Below are 16,236 nucleotides of genomic sequence, written 5' to 3'. Positions count from 1 at the left end.
CTAGCTGCAAATGTCCAGCTAAAGCTACATATTTGAAACATACTACTTCTTGACCAGAATCCTGATACCGCTCCATAGGAAACATGAGAAATAGAAAATATATACTTCTTTACAAAGGATCAGTCGTCTTCTATGTTCCCTGACAGAAAACCTCATCTTACCATCTTCCACACACTAAATCTGGTAACCCTTTGATTCCTCATGGCCCCCTTCCCAATCTTTCATGAAGGTAGCTATTTTATCCTTCACATTTGTTGGGTCTTTATTTTCCTTCTCCCTAGACCAAATCTGATTCTTCCCTTCTGATGACTAGAGTAGAGTTGTAAAGATTACATCTTCTGATTGGCCTTCTCCCTTCCAACATGCCCTCTTTTAGTCCAAGAAACTATCTTTCTAAAGGGATCTCTCTGCTACATTGATTACTCATAGCTCGCCTTAAGACCCTTAAAAACATGCAGGACATCTTTTACTTTAAATTATCTCAAATTATTTAAATTCTTTAGTAATCATCCTTGTGGTCTATACTTGTAATTTTGATTTTCCTAAATAGTCTCTAGCATGTAACCTCCTGGTAATTGGTTTTGGCTATGTCTACTACTTCTCATTTCAGTTTGCTGACGAGTTCCAAGTATTCTCAGGAGCTGGAATAACTGAGAAGTTCCCTATGATACAACCAACTTCTTTGAAGATCTGATAGTGATTTGATCTGACCACTTGAGAAAAAATAACAGCCAAGATGCCAGGTGTCACGTGCTATCTTTCAAATACACCTTCTTCAACAAGTTTGTTATGGATGCTGCAGACTATTCGTGGTGCCAGGCTTTCACGGCCCCATATGTGACAGTAGACTAGGGTAGTTTCTGAGCAGTGCTCAAAAGGCACTGCCATTTTCACCAGTAGCTTCCGATTGAGAAGGCAGACTGATGTGATGGAATGAGGACAGGATTTAAACTCAGAAGACCAGAGTTCACTGACTTTTTTTGATCTTCAGCTTATCTGTAAAATGGGAAAAACCCTATTGATAATAACCATTTTGAAGATAAAATTAGAATATGAGTGTAAATGAAATATATAAATGTTTTTATTGGTAATCTCAGATGCTTTGGACAAAAGCATTAAGACCTCTGTGTTTGGGGGGGTGGGGGGAGGAAGATATCTCATGTTAATTACAGATTACATGTTAATTTTGTGATTGTGTATAATCAAGTCTAATCAGTTTACTATCCAAGGAACAGCATAATTGAGTAGGGGGAGGAAGGACACCTAAATGGAGCCTAAGAGTGGAGGCTCTAACCAATAAGAAGTCAGCATGCAGAACCAGGGTCTCCATCTGGAAGCCAGAGGAATGGAATGTGGAAGAGGCGCCACGTGGCTAAGAGGAGGGGGGATGCAGTTTCAGAAAAAGTTATTGCTTCATGAATAAGCAGTAGTGTGGTGAGCAAACAGGATGAGGAACTCAAGAGTCAGACTTCTGGCTTTGAATCCTGACTTTTTTCCTCAATAGTTAAGCGACCTTCGGAAGTTAATCTCACTGATGATACTATAATCCTCAGGAATAACAACAGTCCTTACCCTAAAGGATTGTTGTGAGGATGAGAAAACACATGTTAAGTCAGTACTATAACCAGTGTATTGTCAATGCTCAATAAATGTTAGCTATTATCATTTATTTCTGTCAAATCAGTATATTCCAGGAAGTTGAAAAAGGACTAGACAAGGTAGAAAAGGTAACAATGTTGCAGCTTAATGCAAAAAAGATTTTTACATGGTATACTCATTTCTTTTTCGTTATTGAAACTACACATATATTGTATAGAGATCTTGAAAAAAAAAAGCCTTTAACTGAGAGGTTACAGGAACACCAAAATTTAGTGAACTCAGGTAACGTAATTATGGAATGTTTTTCTCTAGGGCTCTAATTCTTTACCTCGAGACATAATGCACTGAAATGAGATGGCTTTGTTTTACACAGGTTTTAAATAATGACCTCATTCAGTGAGTTTTTCTCATGCCCACTGAGCAGAGCAAATCTTCATTTACAGTCTTTCATCATCAAAATCTTATTAGACTTAGGTTGCACTTATCCAGATAATCCAGACCCATAGAGGCATAAGGAACAGTTTGACAGTAAAGAGAAAAATCGGAAAATGGAAATGGTGAAAACTTTTCCCTCCATTCAGTGAAACAGAGTACTGCTGGGAGTCACTGAAAACCATACCAGTGTCCCTGGTAGCCTATCAGTGTTATATAACTTAAATCACAGGCGAGTTGAGACAAAAATAGAGACTTTATCCCTTAGATTCTTGTGCTTATTGTTAAAACAAAACGAATTCAGGTGTTTTCATAACAAAGCAAGAAAAAGCCACAAAAGAACCCATTGGCCATTTACATGAAAGGACGTTATCTAATTTTGTTTTGATTAAAAATTACTTTAAATGACTTCATCAAAAATGAAATAAACATTAAACTTGCATAAAATGAAAAGTTTATTAAAGAGTTTTAAGAAATTCTTTCAACATATTTTTATTGATTACTATGTGATGATAATCTTATCAAGCTCTATCCAAGAGCTGGAGGAAATCTTCAAACTCTTGATTTGTTAGTGAAGGTTTTGAATCATCTATTGAAACTTATTAAGGATTAGTAAAAGCTAAAGCAAATAAAACTTTTAAATTTCACTTATTAAGTTCAAACCAGTTTCTATAATTTGGGTACCCACAGACTGTTACTCAATAGTTGCATGATGGGGGCTTATATTGTACTATGAATTTATTATCTATTATTTTGGTTAGAAAGTGGTATCAGCTGTGGCATATTCAAATTTTCACTGTAACATGCTTTTACTATAACTGAAGAAATCTATGGTTAGAAACAGCTATGGAATAATGATATGAAAGGCTAATCTCAAATTTACCTACATTATGCAAAGAGAACTGCTTTATCTCAATAGTTATATTTTAAATATGTAACAAAGAAATACAAATAGATGTCTAAGCTTTCTTTTTTAACTAACTTGAATCCTGAAATGCTATAAACAATTCAGTGTTACACTGGCGTCAGTAGTAACCTATAAGGAATTATAATGAGTTCTAACTTAACTACAGCTAATTCTCAATTAGCCTCTCCAATGTGGGAGGGTAGTAGCAGAGATAATCCCCCAATAATTATTTTACTTAGAAACACAATATAAATTTTGGTTTTATTTCTTCCTTTTCTCCTCTCCATCAAATTTTCGTGATGTTTGAGTCAGTTCATTAATTTAGCAGCTTATGATAATAGTGTGGATTGATTACAGCCAATGGTATGCTAGTAAATTGGCTCTCAATGGGGAAAAAAAGCCTGACTTTTAGTGTTTGCAATTTCTATGGTATTAATACTCCTGTCATCGCTGCTTTGAAAGTACCAACAGGATGTCACAGAAGAGATGTGCACAATTAGCCCTGGGAAGCCATAAACCAGCTCTAGCACACATCTAAGACAGCGATGAACATCTTCAGGAGAGCTTACACAATCTTGCAATCTTTGAGTGCATATAAGAGCTGACTGGCCTTCTGATATTAAACCTCCCAAGATTAAATTAAATTCAACATCTAATAAGCAGATTGTGTCTAATTGTGAGAATTTCCAGCAGCGTTAAGTGAGATTAAAGATAGGTTGGAGGCTGAGAGGTGGACAGTCTAGTGTGGGCAGAGCCAATCTGAAGCTGGGCACAGTTGGCTTGTAGGGACTCTGATGACTAGTGTCCCCAGTTGCTCTTGCTTTTAGGCCCTGACTACTATGTGCCTGCGTAAATGCTTGCAGAATTAAGGCCTTCTAAAATATATGCAAATAAAATAGCTATTACTACTTCACACCTGAAAATAGTTAAAATTGAAAAGATAGTTTTTAAAGGTCAATTACTGGTCATAATTATATCATATTTACATATTGCAGACAGAGTAGGGCAATATGCCTTCTTTGTTTTAGGATTTTAAAACTGAGCACAAGTGATAAAATTGACATTTCCAAGTGTTTGCCCTGGTCTAGAGGTGTCCATTGAGTAACACTGCATGTGGGATAACAGAAGTCACACCTGATTCCAGTTTACTTCTCTAGCTATTCTGAAGTGTAATTTGTATTTTTACTTTTAAGCTAAATTAAATTAATTTTGATGGAGGTACTGGGGATTGAACCAAGGACCTCATGCATGCTAAGCATGTGCTCTACCACTGAGCTATATTCACTCCCCAAGTGTAATTTTTAAAAGTCAAACTTTAGAAAAAGGAATGAGCCAACTTTAAAGAGAAAAAAGATAATGAAAAATACATCTCTTAGTATTGACGGAAAAGTCCTTTGTGGTAAGACTAACAGCCATCTCTAATATTCTCAACAGGAAACATAGCACAGTATTTAATTTACAAGACACAGCACATCTTTTAAAAATGACAAATCCCTATTAACAGAGGCATAATGAAGGTGGGGTGGTGGGAGCAGTCCACCTGAGTACAGCAAAAAAGGTAAGGGTCTCTATGGAATTCAAAACCAATAATGAATGATATAATGGTCAGTCTGCTTTTAATTTTCCATGCACTGGCAATCCTAAACAATGTCAAGCTAAAATATTCCTCCCTTCCTTGACTGACTGTAAGCCATCACTATTACAATTAGGGATTTGGATTCTTTAAATCTATTGTAACTCTAAAGCCTCAGCAATCTTTTACCAAGTTAGAAGTTTCAGCATTTCATGTAACATTGCAAATTGTAAGGTTAAAAGACTCAGTGAAACTATAAACATCATTTTCAAATTTCCTGAAAGTGATCCTTAAGTGAAAAATAACAGTGTGTCCTTTTAATTAAGTTGGAAAGTCATGTTTCCCACAACAAACAAGTGAATTTAATATAGACTGTTACAGGTAACCTTGTAGCCCCTGCCAGCAGATCTGACACATTCAAACATACCATTTATATACAGGAACTATTGCTTTACTGGAGAAAAGGGAAAACAGAAAATATATTTTTGGTTTCATCATTGTGACTCTAAAATGAAACGAGGACTAGATGAACAAAATGGCAAAAAGTACCAGGACCTGGTTGAAGTTTAATTATACCTCTGCGAGGTCTGAAAAGAGTGCTTGGCTTGTGTTACGTCTCAGTGTGTCCCAATAGCTTCTGGAGACAAGTTCCTCAACATCTGATTTAAGTACCTGTAGAAGTTTTAAGAAGCACAACTGAAATCTAAAGAATAGTCACAAAGAATGATAATTTATACTCTTTAAATCTCTTCTAACCAACCTTGAAAAGAAAACACATTAGCTTACCTTTTTTGTTTTCTGCTGCTCACAACAGTATTATATTACACTGCTGGTAAACCCAGGGCATTTTCAAAGGTGAAATGGTATATACCCACTATTTCTAAGTACAATGTGGCTTTGTCAAAAAGAATCACACTCTTCACCCCTCCCCCGATGCCCCTCTACTGAAACATACATAACTTCTAAGAAAGCGTGAAATAAAAATTTTATTCACACCTTATGTGAAGTAAATTCATCTGGAGAAGATTTTTAGGGTAATTTTGCAGTAACCTGTAAAAATTAAGCTTAATTTAAAAGTGAATGATTGTTGGCTAACATATATTCTATTAGTGCATCAAAGAATCAAAGTGACATATCCATACTTTAGAGAAACTAAATTTAAATTAATTCAGAACTTGTCAAAAAGCAATATGCAAGTTTAAGGTAAACCACTCAAAGCTAATCAGAGATTTGCTGAGTGTATCTATTGTAAATAGATAAGGTACTTTCTGGCCTATTACAAGGACAGAACACTGGCTTCGATCTCAGTATTGGCTGGTGTGAAGGCCATATCAAGATTAAGAAGTATAGTCTAATTTTCATATGAAAATGTAGAACTGCAAGCTTAACTTGGGTTTCTTCAAACAGAAATAAACACGGTTTCTGTCAGGACTTATCAGGGAAGATTTCATAGGTTCTTAGGCTTGGTCTTCTTTGGGTTATTGTGAGAAGAAAATGCTGCTTGAGGTACTTAGGAGTGAGTGGCTGATGATGAGAGAATTTCTATTTTTGTGTGTGTGTTAATTTTCAAAAGTCACGTGCCACTAGTAAAAGTATAAGCATCTGGGAATTATTTCAAAGATCTATGTTTAAATATTATGATCTAGAAAACACTGCCTTACTTCTCACATTTTAATAAAATCTGAATAAAAAGTTATTAGGTAGCAGGAATCACTTCTGTGACATAGACATATTAATTACAATAAGTGTCAATGCAGCAATATGACAAAGAAGCTACTTATCATCTCATTTAGTAATTAGATAAGCTTTAACCAAGCAGTTATAAAGCTAAATAAGAAAATAAGAAAAATTAGCTGAGTGTAGAACACAGTTCATCTTCTTTTATATAGAGGTAGTAGAATCTCAATAAGTGGTAACTCGATTAAATACCCTGCAAAGTTGTCTAAATATTTTGAATGTGGAAATATTTTTAAATTGTAACTTAGAAAGTTAGTATACGATTAAGAAAGGGATTGTTAAACCTACCAAACTAGAAAATAAGGAAGGCTCATTACACTGTTATTAGGAAAGTAACAGGAATGAGTCACTTTGTGAAGCGAGGCCTCTCCCCTATTTCCAAACACTGCACATCATTACACACCACACACACACACTCTCACACACACAAACTTTGATGGCATTAAAAATATTTACAATATATGAAAGGATAAAATTAGTTTGATGAACTATATTGGCATGGCTCTCTATAGAAAAAATACATGTTCTGAGCATGGAAAAGAAGTAAATAGAGTTGACCCTTGAATGACATGGGGGTTAAAGGCTCTGACACCAGCATAGTTGAAAGTTCTCGTATAACTTTATGGTCAGCCCTCTATATCCATGGTTACACATTCAACCAAGCCTGGACTGTGTGGTACATAGTATATTTAGTGAATACATTCCACATCTGTGGACCCTCAAAGTTCAAATTCACGTTGTTCAAGGATCAACTTGAATAGTCAAATAAACTGATTATCTCTGAATGGTGAGATTAGGACATTTTTTATTTTCTTTTTGCTCTCGTGTATTTTAAAATATTTTAAGAATTTGTGTTTAATCTACCAGGGTAGTACACAACTTTTTAAAATAAAATCTTATTTAGATCTACAGCTTAATAGTACCCTCCTGCAGAAAGATTTCCCATGGATCATTTAGCTTCAAATATTGAATTATGCTAGAATATTTAAGTCACTTATTGTAACTGGCTATATTTGTTTTCGTATTATCTGATGCAGTCTTTTAAATTATAAAGTTTCTGATAGAAGGGACAATATTCTCACAGCAACTGCTGTCATGCCTTGCATTAAGTAAATATATGATAAACAACTGACAGGGAAAAAGAGCTAACGTATCAGTGATTTTTCCTGGCACAGTCATAGATTCCTATATTTGTGCCTGTGAAGAAGGCAGTATTTACTTTTTTAATTAATGACTTAAATGATGAAATTAAGAATAAATTTTCAAAACATGAAAAACCAGTAGAAAACTTTAATATCAGAAAAATATCATAGGATCTTAAAAACAAACTTAAAGTAGCCATAAAAACTAGAATAGATTTTAATAGCAAGAAATGCAAAGCAAACACAAAAGCAGGATATATGCACACAGGTTACAGGAAAGACTAATAGGGGAAAATGCCCAAATACAACTGAGCATTATAATGGTTATGGGACAGATATCACGATGTATAAAAAGTAGGAAAATTTGCAAAGACTTCTTGCAGAACTTTAAAAAGGGATGGCACAGGCAAACTGATGTCCTGAATGTACTGTGCCCTGTAAGTCTGATATATTTTTTGCCTACAATTAGAGTCTGTTATTAGTACAACTCCTTAAGCTTTATGGTTTTGGTCAAGAATTCCATATGCCTTTCTGGCTGAGCCAAAGCATGATCCTATTCAAGTCATTCCATGACATTTATGACAGGAAGGAAGGAAGGAAGGAAGGGAGGAAAGAAGGAAGGATGGAAGGAAGGAAGCAGCTATAGCCTGAAAAATTCATGTACTGGACTCCTAATCCCCAAGGTGATAGTTTTAGGAGGAGGTGGGGCCTTCAGGAGGTGATTAGGTCATGAGGGCAGAGCCTTCAGGGATGGCATTAGTGTCCTAATAAAAGAGGCCCAAGAGAGCACCCTGGTACCCTTCCACCTTGTGAGGACACAGAGGTGCCATCCATGAACCAGGAAGTGAGCCCCCACCAGCCACCCTACTGAATCTGCTGGCTAGGTGCTCCTGGACTTTCCAGCTCCCAGAACTATGAACAATGTTGTTCTGTATAAGCCACCCACTTTATGGTATTTTTATTATAGTAGCTCAAACAAACTAAGAAGGAAAGAAAAAAGAAAAGGAAATAAAGGAGAAAGGAAAGATGGAAGAAAGGAAGAAAAAGGAAGTTGGGGCAAAAGACTTCTAGTCCCCGAAAGATGGGAATATATCATTGTGGTAAGCAGAATAATTGTCCATGTCCAGACAGGCAAATACCCTACATAAAGTTAGGGTCTGAGGAAGGTTATATATACTCAGAGATTAGGCAAACTAGGGAAAAAACTCCAAAACAGTAGGCCATAGAAGCAGGCAGTAAACCATCTTGGTTATTAGTGATATTTAAAAACACACACAGAAAAATATAAACAAACAAAAGAAAACTGTATCTTTATAATCTGTGCCACTATAACAACTGTGGCCTGAAAAACCATAATCTAAGACTTGTAATTAAAAGTTACATGGGATTGCAGCCCCCCCACCCCAAGTGTCACAGAAACATACACATACACACAAATCTTCCCAGGAAAGACCCAGCCCTTAAAGAATCCCCGCAGACACATTCAAGCAAATACATGCTCATAATATGAATCTACTAAACTTAAAAGGACAGAAGCCACCGTAAGTAGGAACCAGCAGAAACAACTAACAGCAGAATCTGAGCTGCAACCTCAGATATTGAAATTATTAGATATGGAACACAAAATAAGTTTAATAAGTTTAAAGAATATGAAGCTGTATCTGACAAGATTTTTCAGGAAAAACAGACTACCAAAAATTATTAGGCTGATCAGAAACAGAACCAAATCAAACTTCTAGAAGTGAAAAATGAACCAATGAAATTTAATATCATATTGTACATGGCTAGTGAACTGAAAGGTAATATGAGTAAATTATACAGAATGCAGTGTGAAAAGTTAAAAAAAATGGCAAATTACTAAAGAGAAGTTAAGAGACATAAAATAGAGCATGAATATCTATGGAAGCTCCAGAAAGCAATATTAGAGAAAATGGGAAAGAGGCAATATTCAGAGATATTGCCAGTGAATAGTCAAGAAATAATGAAAGCAAACAACCCTCATATTTGAGAAGCCCAATACATTTCACCATAGATAAAAGCAAAAAGATACGCTGTAATAAAATTGTAGAACATCAAAGGCAGACAGAATCTTATAGCACCCAGAGAGAAATCAGATTACCTACAAAAGAAAAATAATTAAGACTCACAGCTGACTGTCCAATTTCAACTAGAGAAGCCAGAAGACTAGGATGATATAATTTGCTGAGAATAAATGTCAACCTATAATAATATATCTAGTAAAATTAGCTTTCAAAATAAGGGCATATATACGTATATTGAATCATTATATTACACACCTGAAACTATGTTATACACCTATTACATCTCAACTTAAAAAAAACCCATAGAAACAGAAGAGATTGGTGGCTGCCAGAGGCAGGTGGTGGTGGTGGTGGTGGTGGTGGTAGAGAAATGGGTGAAGGTGGTGAGAAGGTACAAACTTCCAGTTATAAGATAAATAAGTCTTGGGGATGTACAGCATGGTGACTACAGTTAGCAATACTGTACTGTACTGCATATTGGAAGTTGTTAAGACAATAGATCTTAACATTTTCATCACAAGAAAAAAATTATAACTATGTGAGGTGATGGATGTCAACTAAACTTATTGTGGAAATTATTCTATGATATATACATATATGATTATGTTGTGTACCTTAAACCAATACAATGTTATATGTCAATTATATATCAATAAATCTGGAAAAAATAAGGGCAAAAATTTTTCAGAGAGTGGGTTTTTAAAAAAAATTTACCAGAAGATCATCACTTGAGGATATACTTTGTGAATATAAGATTATGAGATTTAGGAAAGGGTGAGATTGAAGAGGGATTTAAGGAGTAAAGAACAGCAAATACGTAAGTAATTCCAAACAAACCCAGATGGTACATATTTTAGAAGTCTAACTTGTGGAATTCAAAAAAGACAAGGGCAAACATTGTGCAGTTTCAAGTACCCATATCAGGAGGGGAATGAATGATATTAAAGCACTTTAAAACTTTATTTTAAAGAGAATAAAGATATGGCCTAATCTAAGACTTTATTATTTTAAGTATACTTATTAAAATTTCAAGAATAACTACACAAAGAATAGAAATATGGCGTGTGTCTTCTAAACTAACACAGAGTAAAATAACAAGAGGAAAAATGAACTTCAGTTGATGCAAAAGAAGGTGAGAAAGGGGGAAAAAACAGTATATCAAATGGCTAAAATAAATCCAAATAAATTAATCACAGTAACGTAAGTTGACTGAATTTTTCCAATTAAAAAGCACATATTATCAATCCAGATAAAAAAGAACTGATAAAATACACAAAATATACTTTTAAAAAAGACACACCTAAAGTATAAGGAAAGAGAGAGGTCGAAAATGATACACCAGGCTTTCATTAAAGACAGGCTAGAAAACAGTGCCAACCTTCTCTTGGAGGAATAACTGAAAAAATTGGCCAAAATAGAAAATAGGTATTTCTTAAAGCATCTTAAAAGACATTATTTGCCTTTTGTACTATGTTGACACATGTACTGGTGCAAAAGCAATGGTGGATAAAATTGCTGGAGCAGTTGTACAACATACAAAATATACATGTACATTAGTCGTACGTGTAATACAACAGCACATCGCAGCAAAACAAGTCCAGTGACAGCAGCGGCCCCAGAGACCAAAGTCATTACCTTCCTCAGAAGCTGCTACATCCTTCAGTTCCAGAAACTCACATTAAAAAAAAGTTTCACTTAAGAATGTACTTGCTGAAGAATAAAACTTATACTTTTGTTCACTAGATCTTTGAGCATACATCTTTTTAAAACTCCGTGTAAAGGGAAGGCGGCATAAAGCGCTCTGCCTCATGAAGTGCTGTGTTGTCCTGAGAAAAAAAGTTGTGTGATGGTTTGTGCTGCAAGGTAAATTAGCTACTTTTTTCATGAAACATCATTTTTATTTATTTACTTTTATTTTTTTAATTAATTTATTTTTGAAACATCATTTTTACTTGAAAGAACAATTGATAAACTATGGTGATCTGGCCTTTGGTATTTGGCAGACATTTTTTTGGAAAATGAACCAAGTGAGCCTGTCACTTCAAAGGAAACAACTGATAGTATTTGTTGCCAAAATAACATACTGCCAACAGGCTGAGTACAGAAGCATCTATGAGAAACCAGCTGTCTTCTATTGTCAGACATTGAAGAGATTTGCAAAGAATATAAAATACCACTTTCCTCATTACATTTTTGAAGTTATTTTTCATAAAAAGTGCTTACGGTAATGTGAGTTTTTTTTATTGTTTTAAAATGGATTAATAAATATTTTAAATTTTCTCAGTTTTAATTTCTAATATGGTAAATATAGACAGACAAAGCCCACATAAACAAAAGCTCTTTTGGATCCTCAATAATTTTCAACAATGTAAAGGGGTCCTGAGACCAAAACATTTGAGAACTACTGTTTATAGCAATAAAAGTGAATGAACTAGGGCCAGATACAATAATGCAGGTGAAGCTGGCCATCATTATGTTGAGTCAAAGAAGCAAGATGGAGAAAAACTCATATAATATGATCCCATTTGTATGAAGTACAAAAATGGGCAAAACTATATTGTTTAGGATACATTAAGTAGGTGGTAAAACCACGAAACAAAGCAAAGAACTGTTTGACATAAAAGTAATGATCATGGTTATCTTTTGGAGGAAAAGGAGGGATTATGATCAGAGACATGAAGGGGCATCTTAGGGCATGGCAAAGGAAATGCTTTATTTCCTTATCTATTTGGTGGTTAAACTTTTATTGTTTTTTATTTTATTTTCCATTTAAATTTTATTGGCAGTAAATTTCTGAACTAAAATACATATTTAAAAATCAGGGAAAGTTTCTTCATCACTAGAGAAAAAAAGACAATAAAAAACATAAAATAGAAAATAATATTAATAAAATAGAGGTGGTATATTAATTTTGACAACTAAAATAGATTTTAACACAAAAACATTTCTAGAGATCTAAGAATAGTACACAATTGAAGATTTAATTCATTAAGATGATTTAAGTAATTGATATTCTTATAAAGGTAATAACAATGCTTCAAAATATATAAAATAAAAAATAAAAATTATAGGTAGAAAGTAATAAGTCTATCATTGTAATGTGCAATTCAACACACTATTTGACAGATCAAGCAGAGAAAAACATTAGTAAGGATAGAGATTTAAAACACATAATTAATGTGTTTGGTCTTATGTATATATTATAACCCTGTACCTCAAACTGAAGAATACACATTCTTTTCAAAAACAGATCGTTTATGAATACTGACATTGTTTTAGTCCATAAAACAAGTTTAACACATGTCCAAAAAATGCATGAAAACTGGTATGTTTCTGGACTACAATGAAATTAGCATAATAAAGATAATCTTTAAAAAACTTATAAAATATAAAGCATGTCAAAGTCAAACATGTTTCACTTTTGCATTATTTATTCTTTTGAATATTTCATATCTCTTTTTATTACTGTAGTAAGATAATCAAGAGTTGACTATATGAGAAATAGGAAAAGAATCAGGGTTGTTTGGCATAGAAAAGGCTATAAGGTAACCACCTTCAAGGATACGAAGGAGTCTGCTCAACCTTACACTGCAGCAGGAAATAAGCTGACAGAACACAGGCAGAAGCTGCTACAGGAGGGATTAAATTTTGTAACAGGTTACTATAGAGGCCACAGATCCTCTCTTTACAGATAAATCCAGAAGGCCCCACCTTTTCTGAAGGAACTTCTTCCTAAAGGTAGAATCTTAGGTTATATTCAGCTCCACGCACTATACTCAGATTAGGTACTTCATCCCTCCAGTTGATCTGTAATTCTGGACACTAGCAGATAAGTGCATTAGTATAATATAGCATTATACTAATATATTTGTACAATACATACATCAATATTTCATAGAAATGTTCAGGCTGTCTGAATTTTTTTCTAATTTTAAATACATTTTTCTTGTTTGCTTTGAAGTTTTTGAAAATAATCGTTCCTTTCTGACCCAAAATTTTCCTATTATAGGAAAAAAAAGTCAGTTTATATAACCAACTAAACTCCTAAGGGAGTTGAAAAATCATGTAATCCATTTAAGACTATGGACAAAAATGACAACAAGTTACATTACTTTAAAATCTGTATTTTATATTCGTAGATGGAAAAAAGATGCCTTCAGTGAAATAAAATATACATTACCACAATAAAATGTAAATACTTTCCTATTAAGTAAGCATAATATAAATGAAATATGTAATTTGAATCCACTTCTCAATATTCTCAGTGTGAATGACTGCAATTTGTGTATGTCACTTAAACTAGAGCTGTATTAGTACCTATCTTCTTTGAACAGTATTACTCTGAAGTGCATTTTTAAAAGACTATATAATCATCTATGTGAAAATTATTGATGAGTGTGAAGGAAAAATATTAATTGCCACAGTTGGAAAAATGGCTCATGCAATGACAAATCAGAAAAACAAACTCATAATTATTACTAACATTTATTAAGTTTCACATGGCATATGGCATTTACAATCTGTGGGATTTTCATCTTGCACATTCTTATATATTTTTGAAATAATTAATAGAAGAAATCTTTTAAAATTTTTAAGAAAATGGTGGAGTTTATTTCATGGAAAACAGTAATGAATTCTGTAGAAAAAAATTTAAAGTATCTTGTAAGGGATCAAAACAATTAGTCATAAGGTTCCCATGGGACTTGGCTTGTTTTCCAACCCACCCTAGGACCATTCCTTGTGACTTCGACGAGATATTGTAGGTTTATTTTATGCTGAATCAGCTGGAAGTATATGTTTAAATCTAGAACACATGAGTTTTTATAGTTCGGACTTTTGATGAAATACGCTATTCAGGTGGCAGCAGGCCCCGAGTTGGACACTACGTCTGGAACACTCGCAGCAGGGCAGTACTGAGTCGGCCACCCTGAATCTAAGAGCTTCTCTTGGGGAGCATTTGTGTAATTTGAGGGATCCTTCTAAGTGGCTTAAGGATCCCTGGGGAAATTAAATGCACTGGGCATGTTTATACTCAAAAGGGGCCACGGCCTGTCCGTAGTTGTTTAGTAGCTAGGCTAACCACCAAGCTCTCACTTCCCAGGGGAAAGGAAAGAGGAGACAGTGGCGTGTAAGAAGAGTACATTTGGAACATTATTTACAAGAACTCCCAACTTTTTCAGGAAAAGAAGAGTCTGAAGATTACAATCCTTTTTGAGAAACAACACGATACAGTGATATATTAAACATATCAAATGTCATCTTATACCAGACTTTTGTACAGACCATAGGCAGCAGGCAGGCGTCAAAGGTTTTAAAAACATCTGGGAGAAGTACTGAAAACTTAGAAAAGTCTATCCATTAATATCCTCCTTATTAGAATTAAGAAAAGACTGTATATCAGATGGACAGATCTAGTTCTTAAAATACCTGTGTTCTGCAGGAGCATAGCCTGAGAATCTGCTCCATAAATTGTATTTAACTCTTCAAATACCACTGAAAAATATAAAATTTCAATTATTCTACCAGGGTTTTTGGTTGTTGTTCACTCACCTTTCCCTTACTTTAATCTAAAGCTAAAGATAGACAATTGCTCTGTCAGTTTTAGTCTTCTCATTAATCTAGGAAGGAAATAAAAATTTTTGGCTTGGTTGTACTTTATTATACTTAGTAAAGTCCTAAACATTCTCAATAGCAGATATGGCTTTATATAAATAACATTATCAAGTATAACAGGTGAGGGCTATTTACATAAAGAACATTTAAAGTCTTGTACATACACTATTAGTAGGAGAATGGTATCCATAAAGTTGAAGACGCTGACATAGAGCACAAAGGGCCAAATGAAGTGTCACATTTCAGAATGAACCCAAGTATAGCAAAAGAAAAAAAGAAAAAGACGACAAAATAATCAATTAGGAAGGGCAAATCATTATGCTATATTCTATATAGAGCACACACACAGTACAAGGGGGATAAATGTTAAAGATGAGTAGCAAAGTTTTTAAAATCTCACATGATTAAACATTAAATGAACTTGTGCTCATTTCAACCACCTTCATTGTAATTTTGTTAGAACTACTGCTTTGAGTAAAACATGTTCCTCCAGAGTATGCAGCTTTATTTAGACATGCTTCAGCAACTGCATGTGGGACAAGGGGAAGGTCTGGATGCAGCAGCATGGCAGTGGAAATGGCATGAGACCTACGGTGGAATCCTGTCCTGCTCTGGTGAGTGCCCCGACTTCAGGCAGCGAATGAACCTCTCTCTCTCTCAGATGGCTTTCTCTGCTATACAAAGGCATGATACTTACCTGAGAGAAATGTAACGAGGACTAAGTGAGAGTGCTACTTATGATGGATATAGCACAGAGCTTAGCACATAGAAAGTGTCCTGAGAAATATGCTCATTTCCCTCTTTCCTTCTGAAGCATAGTTACTTTAATTTTGGTATGTAAGGATTTTAAATTTAGTCTTGATTTAATTTTGATTTGGGTATGTGAATATTCAGTTTAAAGCAGCTGTGTGTTTCTACTAATTAAAAGAGAATTTTACGTTTCACAATTTGCCGATCTTTTTGAGTATTTATTATAGCTCATATACTGTTAAGTGGCTCTATGTTTTAGGTCATTTAACCCCCAAAACAATCACATGTGCTCATTACTCCTATTATGGTACAAATGAAGAAACTGAGGACAAAGGAACTTAAGGAACCTGCTCAAGGTCACCCAGGTGATGGACAGCAGAGCTAATGTTCAAACCCTGAAAATCTGATTCCTGAGCCTGTGCTGCACTGTCTCTCTAATGT

General features: G+C 34.4%; 1 protein-coding gene across 3 annotated transcripts in view; it reads right to left on the bottom strand.

Annotated features, from left to right (window-relative positions):
• Positions 1–16,236, bottom strand: part of MICU3 (mitochondrial calcium uptake family member 3) — an 81,678-nt gene that overhangs the window by 15,436 nt on the left and 50,006 nt on the right. For 2 of the 3 annotated variants that reach the window (XM_031440210.2, XM_064477502.1), the window contains exons 8-9: positions 15,210–15,248; positions 5,088–5,183 (exon numbers count right to left, since the gene is read on the bottom strand). In XM_031440210.2, coding sequence (XP_031296070.1) covers positions 5,088–5,183; positions 15,210–15,248 — 135 coding nt within the window. The remainder of the gene's footprint in view (positions 1–5,087; positions 5,184–15,209; positions 15,249–16,236) is intronic. The other variant, XM_064477501.1, reaches the window with a different exon arrangement.

Source organism: Camelus dromedarius, chromosome 22 (assembly GCF_036321535.1).
Source record: "Camelus dromedarius isolate mCamDro1 chromosome 22, mCamDro1.pat, whole genome shotgun sequence".
NCBI classification, from domain to species: domain Eukaryota; kingdom Metazoa; phylum Chordata; class Mammalia; order Artiodactyla; family Camelidae; genus Camelus; species Camelus dromedarius.
This window is presented reverse-complemented; position numbering and strand designations above follow the sequence as displayed.